Source organism: Meriones unguiculatus, chromosome 1, assembly GCF_030254825.1.
Source record: "Meriones unguiculatus strain TT.TT164.6M chromosome 1, Bangor_MerUng_6.1, whole genome shotgun sequence".
NCBI classification, from domain to species: Eukaryota; Metazoa; Chordata; class Mammalia; order Rodentia; family Muridae; genus Meriones; species Meriones unguiculatus.
The window spans coordinates 81164302-81183484 of NC_083349.1; the positions used below are offsets into that span (position 1 = coordinate 81164302).

General features: G+C 40.7%; 1 protein-coding gene across 9 annotated transcripts in view; it reads left to right on the forward strand.

Annotated features, from left to right (window-relative positions):
* Positions 1-19183, forward strand: part of Rgs22 (regulator of G protein signaling 22) — a 130998-nt gene that overhangs the window by 48159 nt on the left and 63656 nt on the right. For 8 of the 9 annotated variants that reach the window (XR_009594720.1, XR_009594724.1, XR_009594731.1 and 5 more), the window contains exons 10-14: positions 4787-4961; positions 10234-10367; positions 15557-15671; positions 16933-17058; positions 17868-17969. Coding sequence is in view for 3 of the 9 variants with exons in the window: in XM_060392821.1 (XP_060248804.1) it covers positions 4787-4961; positions 10234-10367; positions 15557-15671; positions 16933-17058; positions 17868-17969 (652 nt within the window). In the remaining 6 variants the exon portion in view is untranslated. The remainder of the gene's footprint in view (positions 1-4786; positions 4962-10233; positions 10368-15556; positions 15672-16932; positions 17059-17867; positions 17970-19183) is intronic. The other variant, XR_009594733.1, reaches the window with a different exon arrangement.

Below are 19183 nucleotides of genomic sequence, written 5' to 3' on the forward strand. Positions count from 1 at the left end.
ACTTGGTGTGCCTGGTGTCTGTAAATACATGATAGGGTTCAGCAGCTCTGTGAGATCACCCTTGTAGAATTACCATGCAATCAGTCCTTGTAACCATGTGTGGCACCACACGTGTTTTGAGCACACTTGGTAAAGTGCTGTGGTAACCTTTTATAGGTTAAAACCTGGTCTAGCAGGGTTCGTGGTCTAGTAGGAAGAGCATCATGTGAAATGAGTGTAATAAAATTCATGGAAACTGCTCTGGGTACAGAGACCAAGTGGATACAGTGTAGAAAATAAATGCTATTTGCAGGTCAGCAAGTGTTCACTGAGGTTCAGTTGACTTGGTTTTGCCATTTCTCTTCAACTGTTACTGTTGCTCCAGTGCTTTGGGTGTGAAGTTTAGATCTGTGAGGAGTTAGCAAGCGCTCTGTGGTGTTCTCTAGTCGCCTCCCAGCTGAATTCTCACCTCCCACCCCCTATGCTGTTCTCTTCCCTTTAAAAACTATCTTGGGTAGGGAAGAGGGAGGGTGGGAGTGGAAGGGGAGGAGGGAGAGAGGTACAGGGGGGATACAAAGTGAATAAACTGTAATTAATAAAAAAAAACAGATTATGAAAAACCTTAAGAAAAGATAACATAGGAGAGTTGCTATTTTGTGACTTATGAAATTAGGTAGTTTGATTATAATGAGTGGAAAGCGACTATCAGAACTTCATCTTCAGATAAAGGTACAAGCAATAGTACCTTTTCCCCTTAAGAATAAGATTTTTAATTAATTAGAGTCTACCACAGAGGGCCTCTGAAAGACTCTACTTAGCAGTGTATCAAAGCAGATACTGAGACTCATAACCAAACCTTGGGCAGAGTGCAAGGAATCATATGAAAGAAGGGGGAGTTAGTAAGATCTGGAGAAGACAGGAGGTCCACAAGGACCAAATATATCTGGGCACAGGGGTCTTTTATGAGACTGATACTCCAACCAAGGACCATGCATGGAAATAACCTAGAACCCCTGCTCATATGGAGCCCATGGCAGCTCAGTATCCAAGAAAGGTACCCTAGTTATGGGAACAGGGACTGTTTTTGACATGAACTCAGTGCCTGCTTTTGACTTCCCCACCCCCGAGGGAGGAGCAGCCTTGCTAGGCCACAGAGGAGGACATTGCAGCCAGTCCTGAAGAGACCTGATGGAAGGGGAAGAGGAACTCCCCTATCAGTGGACTTAGAGAGGGGCAGGGAGGAGATGAGGGAGGGAGGGTGGGATTGGGAGGGAATAAGGGAAGGGGCTACAGCTGGAATACAAAGTAAATAAACTGTAATTAATATAAAAAATAAAAATAATAAAGAATAAAAAACATCAATAAAGAATAAAAAACAATAAAAAACAAACCCTGCTATTGTTCTGATACAATAGAACAGTAAATTGTTAAGTGGATACATGACCATTCATCTATAAAATTAAGTAATTTTTGAATGAGTCTATATCATTAAAATATTAGCTGAGTGTGGTGGTGCACAAGTATAATCCCAGCACCTGGGGAGGCAGAGGCAGGTGATCTCTGTAAGTCTGAAGCCAGCCTGGTCTACAAAGCGAGTCCAGGTCAGCCAAGGCTGCACAGAGAAACCCTGTCACACACACACACACACACACACAAGATATTAGAGAGCCACCCAGATGTCCCCCACTTCATTTATAGATTTTAGATATTTTTTCTTAATAAATTACTGTTTTATGAAACGTGTTTGGGTTGGGTAAAGTTATTCATAAACCTACATTTCCCCCAAATGTTTACCTGCTGAAGTCAAAATAAAAGGGGGGGATCCAGGTTGCCATAATGGTAGAACCATCTCTTCTGGTTCTTTATTAAAAATATAGAAATGAAAAACAAAACAAAACAAAACAAAAAACCTATCCTGGGGCTGGAGAGATGGCTCAGCAACTAAAAGCAGAGAACCCAAGTTCCATCCTCAGCGCCCGCTCATCAGAGGGTTCATAGCCAGGGCATACAACACTCTCTCCTGGCCTCTGTGGGCACCAGTCTATCTGTACACCTAGAGACAGACACATAAATTAAAATAAATCTTAAGGCACACAGAATGGTTACATGCCACCCAACTTAAAACACTGAGTTTCAGAAAAATCACCAAGATAGAAGAACTCTGGCTTTTTAATTTTTATTATAAGGATATATTTGTGTTTGTGTGTGAGTATTTGCACAAGTGTGCAGGTTCCTTGAAGGCAGGAAGTGGGCATCCAGTCCTCTGAGCTGGAGTCACAGAATCTTGTAAGTGTTGGAACTAAGCTGAGGTCATCTGAACAAACACTACATGATTTTAAATGCTGACCTGTCTTTCCAGCATCTTCTTTAAATTAAACATATGCAGTTATAAGAAACAGTCCAAAGAGATATTGTGTGTGTTTCCTTCAGTGGTCGTACCCTGCAAAATTATATTAGTCATGTTCCTCTAGAGTAATAGAACTTATAGAATGAATCTCCCTTTATATAGAGAAAAGGGATTTATTAGAACGACTTATGGGCTGTGGTCCAGCTAGTTCTACAATGGCTGTCTACCAACAGAAAGTTCAAGAGTATAGTAGTTATTCAGTCCATGAGGCTGGCTGTCTCAGCTAGTCTTCATTATACACCAGAATCCTGGGAAAGTAGGCACTAATGCCAGTGAAGGAATAACCTGCTAACTAGAGCAAGAGCAGGCTAAGAGAGAAAGCTTCCACCTTCCATGTTCTTTTTATGGGCTGCCAGCAAAAGTGTGTGGCCCAGATTAAAGTTGGATCTTCCCACCTCAAAAAATCTGGATTAGAAGTGGGTCTTCACACTTCAAATGATTTACTAAAGAAAAAAAAATACCTCACAGGTATGCCTAGCCATTTGGGTTTTACTTAATTCCAAATGTAGTCAAATTGACAACCAAGAATAGGCTTCATAGTAGTACAATATCAAAATAAGTAAATTTAACATTTATGCAATTTACCTATCTTTTCATGAATTTTATGTGCACTCATTTATGTGTGTATGTTTAGTTTGATGTTATTTTATCATTTATAGATTCATGCATGTTCCACCAAAGTAAAGACCCAGGACAGTTACCAAAAGCATACCTGGTACTGCCATGTTAGCATCACACCAACCTCTGTCTCTTTCCTCCCAACTCCTGGAAAACATCAGCACAAATTATATAACATGGAATGTTTCAAATTCAGCATAATTTTCTCAAGGTTTAGTCAAGTTGTGTGTCAACAATATGCTCCCTTTTGTTCCTGAGTGGTATTCCATTGTATGTATGTCCCGCCACTCAGCGAAAAATTAGAGTTGTTTCCAGTTTGTCACACACACACACACACACACACACACACACACCCCAAATCCTTGGCGGTTAAGTGTCAAGCATCTTCTGATCACTAGATCTTGAGAATAAAAATGGGTAAAACCAGTGTGCATGAGAGCTTGTGTGATGGCTGCATCAGAAGTAACATTGCTAATTTAGAATTCACTGTGGAATGTCTTATTATAATGGACGGGATCATAAAGTGGCTCATCAAAGATTAATGCTGTGAGTGGAATTAAGGACAAGTTAAAATGGTAAAGGCAGCAGAGATTTGTTGAATATGAATGCAGGTTAATGATGTGAATCAAGAAACTGAGGTGTCTAGAGCTCCTTGTAGGAGCTGAGAAGGTCTTGGGACCCACTTACTGGTTAACACACAAGTAAGAAACAAGTTTGGATGTTTCTAAGTCTAAAAGTAAAAGTTGAGTAACACGCTGTGAAGTAGCCACACTAACTGCAGGGTTTTCTGACCTTAAACTAACTGCAGCCTTTGGATTCACATCACTCCTAACATGTTCGGACGGGAACCATCTTCCTTCCTCCTGCTTTAAAGGGAAGCTGTTTTCTATCAGTTTCTGGAATATGGAATAGGAACTTGTCCTCAGGCTTGACACCAGGAAAAACCTTGTCTACAGAGCAGTTTCAGAAGAGGCCTGATAGGCTGGAGTTACCTTTGGACACCACAAAGGTTCTCCGTCCTGTGCCACACAGTCTTCCTTGAGTTTCTGAAGCAGATTTCATTTTTTGTTTATATAAATTGTTGTAAAATTAATTCCTACCTTCATAGTATAAGATGTGAAAAATATGTAACTGTTCTATACTGCCCATTTTAGGAGCATACTTGAACATTCTAAAATGTTTATATTTTTAGCCAGGTGTGGTACTGTGAGCCTTTACTCCCAGCACATGGGAAGCAGAAGCAGGTGGATCTCTGTGAGTTCCAGGCCATCCTGATCTATATAGTGGGTCCCAGGAAAGCCAGGGATATGGAGAGAGAGACAGACAGACAGAGTCAGAGACAGAGAGGCAGACACAGAGAAAGAGAGGCTTTGTCTCAAAAAAAAAAACAAAAAATAAAATGAAATGTTTATATATTTTTAAGTGTTAACTTAATTTTACCAATTTTGATTTGATATTATAGATGAATACCAAATTGCTTTAAAATAAATTTTGTTTTGTTTTAAAAATTCCTTGATAGTTTTATGTATTTATTTTTCTCATCATGCAAATAATTTTAATATTTTAAGTCTTTCAAAATATATTACCTTTTTCTATGAGTGAATGGAGTATAATGAAGTAACAAACGGAAAAATTTTTAAGATGAGCCAGCAGAAAAAGAAATAAAAAGTGACAGAAAGAATTAACAATTATGATAATTTGTAGGTTTTTAATTCTGACATTTATTATTGCTTCATCTTAACATTTTATATCTTAAGTTTTTTTTTTTTTTCCAATAAAAAGGGCACCAAGATTTTGTGTTACTCATTCGTCTTCAACAAAAAATGCTAGTGCTGAACTGAAATTCTGGCGCCTTCGTCAAGAGAAACCAAGGAAGGATATTGACCCTTTCCCACAGATAGCAACCCTCCTGCCATTAAGACCAAAGTCTTGCATTCCACAGACCCCTGAGGTCCAGGTAGGGTGGCCAGTGGGTAACCTCCTGTCTGTTAACTGTCAAAGTCAAAGTCTATCCTTGGGTCTTTGCCAGCTGCTGTAGTTTGAATGTGAACTATAGCCCATGCCTTACATGTTTGAGTACTTTGTCCCCAGTTGGGGCACTGTTTGGGAAGGCTGTGGAACCTTTAGGGGTGGGGCCATATTAGAGGAAATGTATCCCTGGGGCTAGATTTTGAAGCCTTATAGCCAGGCTCCACTTCCTGTTGACATGCTGCTTCCTGAAGGTGGAGGCAGCATGATCAGCAGCTTCCTGTTCCTGCTTCTATGCTTTCCTTGCCTGCTGCTATGATGGACTGTGTCACTGGAACTGTGAGACAAAATACATTCTTCCCTCTTACATTGCTTTTATTAGGGTAATTTATCAGAGCAATGGGAAAGTGACTACAGCAGCTTGATCGCATTTATCACAATGTGTTGTTACAGTATGTACACCACCACATGTAAAAAAAGGGGAAGGCCCCTGATGGTTCTTAAGAAAGTCATCCTTCTGAGGTGTGCAACCATGCCCCTCACTTGTCTGCTGGAAATTCTGCAATGGTCTCCTCTTCCACTTAGGATGTAATCTGAAAATTGTGCACAGCTGTACAGGTCCCTGCCAGCCTTTCCACCTCATTTGGCCCATATTCTCCTCTGGCCACCCTGCTTCCTTTGCTTTTCTGTGAACATCACATGAGGCCATAGGGCTGGACACTTTCAGTTCCCTGTGCTTGATGTACCTTTCCTCCAGGGAGCCAAGCACCTTATTCCCCAGGCCCTTTAGACGGCAGGGCAGCTCAGCCATCACTTGCTTACTGCCAGAGGCTGTCTTCAGCTGGTCCACAGCATCTCCCCTATAAAGCCACCTCCCATCATTATCTGTGCTCTTTGCCCTGCCTTGCTTTGCCTTTTTGTCTTAACAGCCACATGAGCCACCTGTTTATTGCCTTTTACCTCCTCCTAGAATAGAAGGGAATTTTCTGTGCTGAGTTCACAGCCCTAGAGCAGCCTAGCCTAGCATAGTTGCTGTGTAAATATAATACGAATTGAGCAGGTAAGCTGAGAGCAGCACAGCCGAACCAGAGGCAGGGAGCTTTGGGCTCACCGTGAAGAGTAAAAAAGGCAAAAAGCGAAGGATAAAGTCTGGTAGGAGAAAGTAATTATAGGCACTAGTAAGTAACCTTATAGATTGTCAGGGTGAAGCAGTAACTGTAGGTGTGGTCCGAGATCCTCGCAAAGTTTCACTGCCTTAAAGGGTATCACAGAATATTCTGTTATTGGTCACAGTCATACAACACTCCCCCAAGATTGCTTTAGAAGCACAGCGTCTCACTCAAAAAGCAGCATGATGTGTAATACATGTTAAAAGGTTCACTTCCACTCACAGTAGTTTAGAGCTGTCACCAGATTTTCTCTCTCTGTGGTTTCGGAATTCCAGGCACACATTAGACATCTCCCCAGGTGATTACAGTATGCCGTTACCGAGGTCCCCACTCCATAGATTGGCTTAACTGACCTGGAAAAGGCTGGGGTCACTCTCAAATCAATGAATTGGCTTAGAACCTACATCCCAACCCCACATGAATATTAGAACCATGGATTAGAATCTGTATTTTAATAAAATGCCAGATGATGTATGTGTTCGGCAGTGACGCTGGCAGGTGGCTTTTAGCATCATTTGAGGAGCTGTGCAGACAGAGACCCCCAGGGTCTCAACAGAGATCAGGGTTCTGTGGAGTTGCTGTAGAAATCAAGCATTTAAATTCTTTTTTAAAAAATTTATTTATTGTTTTATTAATTACAGTTTATTCATTTTTTTATCCCTGCTGTAGCCCCCTCCCTAAACCCCTCCCAATCACACCATTCCTCCCTCTTCTCCTCCCATGCCCCTCCCCCAGTCCACTGATAGGGGAGGCCCTCCTCCCCTTCTAGCTGACCCTAGTCTATCAGGTCTCATCAGGACTGGCTGCATTGTCCTCCTCTGTGGTCTGGTAAGGCTGTTCCCCCATGAGGGGGATTTCTAATTCCTTCTCTCCAGTGATGTTCTTGCCACTAGAGAAGACCATGCTTTTCATTATTTTCTTACCCATTTCATTGGTTTCTTACCCATTATTTTGACTTTCCTGATCTGCTGTGTGCCTTGAGGCCCTAGCACACTCCAGTGCACCAAGTGCCTGTTCAGCCCATGCAGCCTGGGCTCACCAGCACGACAGCTGATGATTCTTAGAAACATTATCAAGCTGAGCAAGTTGTGAAGGAGAAAAAAAATAAGTGACACAATTAAGAGAAGGATCTCCAATAAATGAGCAGTGCCCAAGGCGTGGGGAGAGTTCAGCTCGTGTGAAAAGTACCGTAGACCAGATTTGCCTGTCCCTTCTCTGGGCTCCTCTTGAGGTGAGCACATGCTGTGTTCTGCCTAGACAGTCTGTTCTGGCCCTGCTCTATGTGCTCTGTCACCATTTGGCAGAAAACACCCAGAGCTGCTGAACTTTTATAACCAGTAAAACACGGCCTTTTTAATGGGTATACAAATTGGGCGCATGTATACCAACAGCATCAACACACTCACAGTGAAGGGCATTCCCTTCAGTTTTATTGTGGCTTCCTACTTTCCTGCCACCGTTCATTCTGATTATTCTTTTTTATTTAAATTACATGTTTGTTTAGTGTGTATATATATGCACATGTGTATGTGAGCGTTACCACAGAACATGTGTGTGAGGTGCTGTATCAGAGGACAATCTTTCTTTCCTTCCACTATGTGGGTTCCTGGGTCCAAACTCAGGCTGTCAAGCTTGGCAATAAACATCCCTACATGCTGAGCCATCTCTCGCTGTTTTTATGGTTTTCAGTCAAGCAACAAAGTTCAAGCTCAAAGACTGGAACTTACGGGCCAGAGTGATGGCTCTGATTTTAAGTTCCTGCAGAACTGGGCTTGGTTCCCAGCATCTACGGTGGCTCACCAATACTAACACTCCAGTTCCAGGGCATCTCTTCCAGGCTCTGTGTGCACTTACAGAAGAACACACACTCCAAAATCCAAAACTTCCCTAACAGGATTTCTCTGTATTATACATTTGAAATATTTTTTATTTAATTTTAAGTGAGTAGAGGTTAGAGAGACGGCACAGTGGTCAAGAGCACTTGCTGTCCTTCCAGAGGGTGTGAGTTCAGCTCTCAGGTGTGTATATCAGGTAGCTTGTAACCGTCTGTAACTCCAGCTGGAGGTCCCATCCACCTCGGGGAGCAGGCACACCCCTGGCACACAGCACGTACATGCACACAACTTTCAAAATAATTTAGAGGCCAGGCATGATGTTGTTCGCCTTACATCCCAGCACTAGGGAACGCAGGTCTCTGTGAGTTTGAGAACAGCCTGGTCTACAAACTGAGTTCTAAAGCCAGATTTACTACCCTGCATCCAGTAAATAAATAAATTAAGAAGAAGAAAGCATTTGTTGTTGCTTAGGGCATGAGTCACAGCCATATGCTTACCAACCATGCTCTACACCACTGGCTACACAGCTGGCCTAAAAGCATAGTTTTTTAATTATTGTGACTAAGAAGCATAAATACATACTTTCTCATCGTTTGAGTGTTTAGTATAGCAGCTTTAAATACATGCGCATTGTTTTGTGGCTCCAGAATATTTTTTATTTTGAAAAATGATTCCATAGCATGGGGACTATGCCACTTCCCTCCTCTACCTCAGAGGTTGAAAGCCATTTAACCATGATTGTACAATATATGTTTAATATAAGCCCAGCCCCTTGTAGTATTTCTCACTAATAGTTGCTTAATACTTAAAACTGTATGTGTTTGTTTGAGACAAGGACTTGCTGTGTTGCCCAGGCTAGCCTTGAACTTGTGACCTTCTTACCTCATCTCTCACGTGCATGAGTTACAGACAGGCACCACACACCTAATCTTAACCTGAAGCTACACCAATGAAATGTTGGTTCTTCTCCTGCCTGGGGCTATCTCCCTGAAGCCCAAGAAGTCAGGAGGGGCAGTAAATGAGAAGAGAGGAGTGCCAAACAGCATATGGCTAAATCAACTTTAATCCCAGAGAGTTATGTACACCTATCCTAGGCACTTCAAGGCTGCTTGATTTGCATTATACTGTACACTCTTATCATAACAGAAACTCAGTACTTAATTAACATATAGTCTGGGGAGGGGAGAGCTAGCAGTGAGCTGTGTCAGAGGCCAAATATCAAACGTGGTTAGGAGAGTCTGTTTCTAAAGACACTGTCCAGCTGAAGTCAGGCAGAGAGCAGGGGACCCCGCCAAGGGGAGGGCGTCCTGCCTTTAATGCCATAATAGCTATCTGGACCAGGCAAGAACTGCAACCCCAACCAGAAGAGTATCTCCAGCAATGAAGAGCAGCTTTGCTCATTTCCTAAGCACCATTCTCTTTCCCATCCCTGACTGTTCTTCCCTTTTGCAGTAAGTCCCCTCTCCTCCCCACTCTCTACTCTTTCTTCAGGGGCTCTCTTCTTGGAGCTTATCTGACAGCTCCCAACTGCTCTTGGTGCAAGTCCCATCTCATGCTTTTGTTGAAGAGCTATGTTTTCATTCTGTGTATTTTATTTGCATGTGCACCTTTGTGCCCATAGATGCCAGCAGGGGGCTTTTACATCGGCGGGGACTGGGATCACAGACAGTTGTGAGCCACCATGTAGGTGCTGGGGAATTGAACTTGGGCCCTCTGGAAGAGTAGCCAGTTAAAAGTAGCTCCTAAATGTTGAGCCATCTCTCCTTGCTCCTACCATTAGAAACTTTTAAGAATGGGAAAAATTACTATAAACATAAAATGTCCGTAAAAGGTAAGAAATAGCACTATTAAGTTATAGACCCCTTGCTAAGAACTAAGCAAGCATCTTTCTCTTATTTGCCTACCCACCACTTTCTGATGTTCTCCCACACAAGTTTAAACCTGTTCTGTTTCAGAAGAAAGGATTGCTTGCAAGTTCTTTCCCAGGAAAGAGTCTGCTTCCATAGTGCTGGAAGTAAGAACCTAATAAAAGCCTTTGACTTCTCTTATCACCTAAATTACTGTTGTATTTCACTCTGCTTGTCTTATAAAACCTGCATGTCTGAGGGAAGCATTTCTATTTTAGTGGGATATTTAGTAGGAAGTAGAGTGAGGGTTGAAATCTACAGACGAAAACAAGCTTGAGATAAACATGCAGAGCTCTATTCTCCTTTTTCATTTTGTTGATTTTCCATTTCATTATCTTCTCACTTTTTAGGGAGAAGAAATCGGTTTATTTCAACCATCTAAATCTCCTAAGAAATTATCAAAAGTAAGCCAAGAGACTAAAAAATTTGGGAGAAGTGAGTCTTTGCATCCAGTTTCTTATAAAGATAATGGATTTGAGAAAGGGTAGGTGCAGTTTTTTTGAATGTTAAGTTCATTGGTTTTTAGTATTAATTCTTAGGAGTCAGTACTGTATATTAGGAGCTTATGAGTGAATCTAAGATAGAAGAATCCCAGACATTGATACACTTAAAGAGATGATATTGTTATGCCCAGATCTTAAGGTCCTCAAAGACCACCAGGAGCAAGAGCAAAGAGATTTATTCAGGCATAAGCTCAGTCTCTCCATCATCACCAACACAGTGGATCAGAGAGGAGAGCCCCAAGCAGCCACACTGTAGGGTTTTTATTTTCAAGAACTGGGATTCCCAGCTTAGCAGTTACAAGATTGAATGACATTCAGCAAGAGCAAGCTTGTTACAGAGTGATTGGCTAACTAACATAACTAACATTGAGTGAGCTATCTATAGATATGTTAGGTTAATGGTCTGCCCAGCACCTGATGCCCTGCCTGAGAAGATTCCTTCCCATTCGTGTGGTTACCTCCAGGCTATTCCTTGGGTAGGGAAGTTTATGGTTTTCTTTTTCTTGGAATTGGTGACCAATGGCCTAGGTCCTGGGACAGATGACTTTTGGAGGAGAGGGTCAGGCCTGGTCCTTTCAGTGTCTCTGTGTCCAGCCACAGTCAGAACTGAGATGGTGGCCTCCTAACACTCATTTGGTTCTGTGCTAGTCCACATCTCCAGCTTGAAAACTCCTAACACCCTGAATAGCACGCCACTTTTTAACACGGTGCAGTCTCTCTACTTTGTGTTTCCTCACTCTATAGTGTTTTGTGTTTCCAGTGGGATCTTTTTTCTTTATTCTGAATAATATTCTATGATCTTAGGTTTGGACAATTCTTTGTTTAGTAATTTATTACTTCACATTTATTCTTTTTTTTTTTACTTGAAGTAAAATCTATATAAGAATAAAGTTGGCAACTTAAATAATATTAAGTGTGTACAGTCTGATTTTCAGTGTATTTGGAAAGTCAACTACCACCACTCTATAATTCTTGAATGTTTAAGCTAATATTGATTGATTGAATGATTGGGTGAGTGTGTATGTACAGGCATGTGTGTCTGTGACACGGCACACATGTGGATATCAGAAGACAACTTGGAAACAATCAGTTCTTTCCTTCCATTATGTTGGTTTGAGAGAGCAAACTCAAGTTGTCAGACCTGGTGGCAAGGTTCTTACCTGCTGAGCCAGCTTGCTGGCCTAATTCCTGAGCATTTTATGATGTCAAAAAGAAGTCCTGTGTCCCTTAGCAGCCACTCCATATTCCTTCCCCAGCCACTAGCAACCCTTGTCCTATGTTACAGCTTCTGCCCTGTGTGTGTTTTATATAAACGGAATCAAAACAATCTCTGGAATCTTGTGTCTGGTGGTCTGTGTTCGTAATGGTTTCAAGGTCCTTCATGTTCTTCATTTTCATTCTCAGGTATTTTCACAGGGTCTGGACCTAGATGTTGGTAGTTGCTCCTTTTCAGCACTTTGAAGATACTGTCCAGTCCTGGCTCCCACTGCTTCTGTTCTTCTGAGTATATGTCTCTTCTTCCATTGCTGCCACAAACAATTTCCAGGTGGCTAGTCTTTCTTTTTCTAGACCTCACACATATGTACATATCAAGATAATTTCAGAAGTATTAAGTTCTTCAAGGAACTATACAACCATCTCTGTTAAGAGTTGTAACAATTCATTACCCTTCTAATATATGTGACTGCATCATCCCTATGACATTGTCACCAACATGATCTATATTACCTTTGGTGTGCAGGTAGACTTTAGAAAGGGATTTACCTTCATTGAAGTTGAACTTTGCAATGAGAGCCACTTTACCTTAGCTTTTGTCAATGCTGTGCTTGGAAACAGGAAAAATAAAAGTGGAAGGGGGAGATGATCACTTCAGCTATGGACAAAGCCTATGTGAATGGTACAGCAAATCACCTAATAGAATATATGGCGCATGCTCTATATTTAATTAGTATTAAATGAATGAATATAGTTTAAAGTCCTCTTGAGGGTGGACACACTGTGTGTATTAGGTTCCAGTTCTTCATATCCTTGACAACAAAAGTTGGCAAAAGTATTAAAAATGTCAGTGTTAGCCGGGCCGTGGTGGCACACACCTTTAATCCCAGCACTTGGGAGGCAGAGGCAGGAAGAGATCTCTGTGCATTTGAGGCCAGCCTGATCTACAGAGTGAGTTCCAGGATAACCAGGGCTATGCAGAGAAACGCTGTCTCAAAAAAAAAGACAAAAAGCAAATAAACAAAAAAAAAGTCAGTGTTACCATAATAAAAATCTAATACTACATCAGGTCCACTTGTGATATTTATGATTCTGAACAATGGAAATAAAGATTTTGAGCCCAGAAAAGCACATGAGGAAAACTAAGTTATCGAGCTTCTAGTAGGTAAAGTGGGTTAGAAAATGGAAGAGACACAGGGCGTTGAGGGATGGGCGGTACCCACACAGAGCAGCACAGTGTCCTTGAAGACAAAGACACAGGGCGTTGAGGGATGGGCGGTACCCACACAGAGCAGCACAGTGTCCTTGAAGACAAGGGGGGTACTTAAGTGAGTGTAGTGTAGAGTGGATGAGTAAAGTGCTTATTTACATGACAATGTGATTGACTAACAATGAGTATTGACTTCACAACCCCAAGACCAGATAGTCTCGGAAAAATATTTTGAATATGAACTAATTAGTATAGATCACCTTTGTTTTCTCTTTTTATTTTGGGAAAGGTATAGTCTGCATGTTACTGTCAGAAAGAAAACTGGGTCTGATGGAGAGACCTGTGATCCCAGCTGTTTGAGAAGCTAAGCAGGAGGATTACAAGGTCAGGGCCAGTCTGGGATGCCCAGCTTTCAAGACAGGCCTGGCCTGCAGACTGAGACCTTGTGTTGAAATAAAGAGCAAAAAGAAGAGCTGAGAAGATGGCCCAGTGATTTAAGAGCATGTGGTCCTTTTGCTAGGGGCCCTGGGTTCGGGTCCCCACACCACATGGCAGCCCCTAACCATAACTTCCACTCAAGGGGAACTGGTACCCTCTTGTGCCCACCTCAGACACCAGGCATGCATGTGGTACACATCACGTAGGCAAACACCCATGCACATAAAATTTTTTTAAATAAATAGAAGAAAACCAGGTCGGCATATATCTTTTTTATTACCCTGTTTGCTTTGTGTGCATGGGATGCTGCGTTCAGTCTTCCATGTTAAGGTCAGGGTCTGGGAGTGTTGAAGAACTATAGTATAAGAAACAGGGTAGTGACAATCACTGCTGCTGGCAATGGCAAATCTTCCATAATTCTGTCAGCCCAATAAGGTCATATAAATGGAATGATTAAAGTGCAATTTTTTAAAAGATTTATTTATTATGTATATAATAATCTGCCTGCATGTACACCTGCACACCAGAAGAGGGCACCAGATATCATTATAGATGGTTGTAAGCCACCATGTGGTTGCTGGGAATCGAACTCAGGACCTTTGGAAGAGCAGCCAATTCCTCTGAGTGCAATCTTTTGAACTTGACTTTGAAACTTGGCATGATTACCATGAGAGCCATCCAAGTTATTACATTATTTATAGACTAACATTCCATAGATTATTCTTTTTAAAATTTGCACCTATCTGGGCAAGGTGGTACATGCCTATAACATTCAGGGTGCTGAGGCAGGAGGATAGTGAGTTTTAAGCCAATGTGGGCTACATAGTAAGGCCTTGTCTTAAACATTAAAAATGAGATATAAAGATAGAAATAAGAGTAACCATTCAAAGTTGCACAACTCCTAGTTGTTTCAGCTGCTGACCTGGGGTGAAGATGGAATCTGGACCAGGGCCTGGGCTGCTCCCAACTTTGATTAGAGGAGTTGACAGTAGTCAATACAGAGATGCAGAGCTGATCAAAATGCAGAGAACAAAAGCCTGAAAGCTGAGCCCTAAAGATGTCTTTATGGCATCTGCCTCTCCAAACTCAGAGAACTCCATGAAGAAAAGGCAGAAGGCTTTGAAGAGCTGAGGGTCAGGAGGAGGGCTGTGAAATGCTATCTTCTGGGTATAACATGTCATGGCCAATGCACTCATTAACTCACACCAGTGGTTACACACTGTCACACTATCAAGGCAGCTGACATTCCCCACATGGACAGAGAAGATCACCTGTGCCATCCTTCACTGAGGAGCTATTGTCTGGTGATGCTGTGTGGGGGGGAATCATCTTCTTTGAAGGTATAGCACTGGTAGGTCTGGAAGGCCCCACAGCCATGCACAATAGTAGTGCAGTGTCAGCTGGACTTAGCAAGAAAAGTAGAAGACTGAGTTAGCAGGGGAAGGAGAACTTGGGGAAAGTGGACAGAGATAAATGGGAGGTTTATATTTCATTGTATATAATGATTAATTCACCTCTCCAAAATTATCATATATATTTGTTATTTTCAGATTTGTTTGAGTACAATAAAAACATTTGTGTACTTATTATTTAAAAGAAGAAAAGAAAAAGAATAGCATGCCGTGTGTGGTAGGGTACATCTTTAATCCCAGCACTCTGGAGGAAAAGGCAGGTGGATCTCCGTGAGCTGGAGATGAGCCTGCTGCAGTGTACATAGTGAGTTTCAGGCCAAGACTACACAGTCAAAAGAAAAACAAACAACAACAAAAAATCTTAAAAAGAAATGAGTGTAAAGTCACTGGATGTAGAGTGTAAGGTTGAAATTTTTATTTTTAAATATTTTGTTTTTTTAAGGATAGTCTGAATGAGAATGTTTTATTTTTGTTCTGTCCATTTTTAGTGTACAGAAATAGCTGATTTTGTACATTTAGCTTCTACCCCATGCTCTAAATGAACTCAATTATTAACATTAGCGGGAATTTTTTCCCTGTAGATTCTGTATAATACCTGAGAGTAAAGATCATTTAACATTTTTTTCCCTAATCAGAACACCTTTGTTTCTTTCCTCACTTTCCTGCCTGGGAGAGACTCTTTAGTCCACATGATACCGAATAGAAGTGAAGAAAATAGAAGGCCTTGCTCTGTCACAGTTTTAGGGGCAGTATTTATGTTTTCACCCTAAGTCTGATGCTAACTATGTATTTCTCATCCAGTCTTTAACATTTTGAGGGAGTCCTTTGATGCTGGATAGATTGACAATACTCAGATTTGCTAACTGATCAGTTTGTTCTTATGCCTATAATTTAGGTCAAAGTGGTTACCAGAGGCCACCACAGTGGTCCGTTTGACATCTTTTACTGACATCTCTGAATGTCTGAAGCCCCAGCTGGACAGAAAATATACTTATACAGAAGAACTTAATGTGAGTATTTTAAGGACTGAAAACTATGTTCCTCATTTAATCAACCAACATTACTAATTTTAGAATTTTAAGCTTACTATTTTTTTCCTCCACTAAGCAACACATTTTGGTTTTTAGTTGCAAAGGAATTTTTCCACCAAATCTTCACCTATTTTTTGTTGTTGTTGTTGTTGTTTGGTTGGTTGGTTGGTTGGTTGATTTTTTTGGTAGTATTGATTGCTCAGTCCTGCATTAATCACTCTTTTCAAAAACAGTTGTTATGGCCTAGGTTGATGACACCTCAGATATAAAATAAGACCCTTTAGTATTCTTGTTCAGTTTTTTAACAATTAAAATAGCACTGGATGCTATTTCTTAGAAATCTTCACTTTTTTATGAAGATACAAGTTTCAGATTGTGGCTACTTTGACAACAAGCATGTAATGCAGGGTTTATTAAACAAAGACTTAGATGAAAATCCCTTCTCCTTTGAGAATTTTACTATCAGAATCCTCAGCAGTTTTTATATTATCTAAACATTTAATTATTTTTTGTGCAGTTCTTTTAAGCAAATACTTCTCATTTTATACCAATGAGGGCTTTTTTCCTACTAAAATAAGGATATTTTAGTTTCAAATATTGTTAAACATTAAGAAAAATCATCATATTCTCATCTCAGAATGTGTTTAGCAAGCAGAGACAGTGTGATAAAGAGAGTATAAGCCTTGAGAAATTGCCAGCTATCTTTATTTCAAGGATGGTGTTATGGTTGCTAACACTGTTGCCAGAGAAGCCCTAAGCAGCAGAGTTTTATGAGACCTTCCATTGCCGTTCCCACTCCAAAGGCCATGACCTGTAGGGTGAGATGGAACTGTCCAAAGAGGGGATGCCCCCTGAACAAGCAGCACTGAGAAGCCGCAGAGATGTTCTCTTTATAACCTGCTTGTAGCTAGAATAGAAGCACCTCAAGGCTAAAATAACAGTCAATATGTAGGATATAGGCCACCAACAGAGACTTGGAAGGTCACCAAAATGTGAAGGGAATTGAGGTCAGGGGGTTGCTCTAACTATTGGGCTTAGAATCAGATTAGTTTGAATGACTTCTCCTGCCATAATTGGAGCTTCATAAATGAATATACATGACAATGCAAACACATTGCATTAATACATATATTCTACAAAAATAAAATTACAGCCAGCAGAATTTACAAGACCAACTTGAACAATGCTATAAAGAATCACATTATATTCAGGCAGATAATGAACTTGTTTTGTTATCTAGGTTAAAACTGTGTCTGATGTTGGAGCTTTGAGAGGATATGACATGGAAAACTTGTTACAATCTTTGTATGTAGAAAATAGAGCTGGATTCTTCTTTACTAAGTTCTGCGAGAATTCGGGAAACAAGGTAGAAAATAATTATTTTAAATATTTATTTCTTGCTTTACTTGATTTGAAAATAGTAACGTTGAAATAACTTGGTACTCAAAGAAGTATATCTGATGTTCAGATTCTCATCTGAATTTAAATCCATACTTAATATTTAGTAAATCTTTAACCATCCAACTGAATTGTAATTCTCTTTGTTTTACTGACCTACACTAATTAGAAAGGAAAGTGAAAAATAGATAAATATTGATATACCTTACTGGCTAGAGTTAATGATATTGTTTAATTGTAGTTTAATATGCCATATCTAGTTCATTTCTATTAATACTTAATTTTTAATAATTCTAACAACCATAAATTATAATGAATAGAGGTGAAATATTTCCAATAATGTTTTTAAAATCATAATCAATATTTATATGACCCAAATGAGCAGTGACTAATTGGCTCAGTAGTTAAAATTTAGTTCTACTGTCATACTCAATTTACCCATATGTTGATATAGCAGAATACCTTCAGATGTGCTTTTATTCCACAAATCCATGCTCTTTACATTTCAACTAGAACACTTGAAATTTTTGTATTCATTACAATTTTTAAACATTTACTACTTTAATGACCAACTTTATTGGAGGGTTATATGCAAAAATACAATGTTCCACTGACAACAGCAATAAGTATCCTATATTTTGTCAGTTTGTGATGAAAGGTTGAGACTAGCTTAAGTTGGATCTGATTTGTGGTAGCAGCAAGGAAGTAAGTGCTTATGTGTACTTATGGACCTCGAGGACTGACTGGGTGGTGGTTTCTCTACTTCTCCATCTGCAGCTGTGGAAGCACAGTGTGTACTTTTGGTTTGACCTACAGTCTTATCATCAGCTGTTCTACCAAGAAACGCTTCAGCCTTTTAAAGTATGCAAGCAAGCACAAGTAAGTAGCAGCTACCATTGCTCCCTGCAAAGCTGTAAGTACACAGGAAAATACAAATTGTGTCTGGCCCCAGGCAACAGACAGCGGGCTTGTTGGCATCAGACATAAAGTGTCCCAGGAACACTTTATGTAAATGTCAGCAGAGTATATTGTTTTATAACCTGATTTGTGAGTTTTCCATTTTATCTATTTTTATTTGCTTTGCTTTATTTTCTTTTCCTGTCAACTATTTGTTCTTCCAATAAAGAATGCCTCTTCTCTTTCCCACGCCTAACATACCTTTTGCGTTTGCCTGGAGGGATTGAAAAGCACCCTGAGAGTGCATGTACAGTGACTCGGTGCCCCGCCCAGTTCCCTGAGCTTCCTGTCAGCTGGTGGATGTGCCCAGCGGCTGGCAAATCACTGTGCGTGTACAGCCCCGTGTAGGTGCCTAGGCTTCCATGCTACATATGAGAGAGACACTCAGAGGGTGGAGGACAGGCCATTTCAAGACCACCTTGAAACAAACTAAGGAAGGAACAACAGCAAAAACAAAATAGGAAGAACAAGATCCTCTGCAAAAAAAGGACAAAAAGAGTAGCTGCTTGCAGGGATGGCAGCAGAAGGCGACGATGGGAACAGAATTATGACTTGAGCTAACTTTTTGGGTTTTTATTCTTAGGTCCTTCAGATCCTTTATGGAGACAGGTCTCCAAGACTAGAGAGCTATGGGCCACTTCTCTATCTGTTGATCACTTAGTGATTCATAACTGCAAATAACCCATCCCGAGGGTCCGACCCCCAAAAGCTGCCCAGAGAATTAGTTTCATCACATTATTTATTATTCTATAATCTTTCTCAGGACACCAGAGTGTACTGCTGATGTCTGGCCCGCTGCTCCAGCCCTCCACCACCACTGCAGCTTTGAGTAACTGCTTTGTATCTCGGTGATAGCTTTGTACTCTTTGCCGTGAGAATAAGGACTCCAGCTCCTACGTAGCCCAGATGTCTCCATGAAATCATAAAATAAATCTCTAATTTACCAGTGCTGTTTTCTGAGACCACACAGCTCTGCTTGTTAATCCTTTACCTGTAACTCACTGTTTACTCTCCTCCCCTGACCGACTGCCCCCATCTGCTGCAGTCCCATCTGTTATTTTTATTATGTTTTCACTACAGAAAGACTACTCCTCCAAAGAAATCTTCAGCTGCTCAGTGAAGAGGGATTTGTGTGT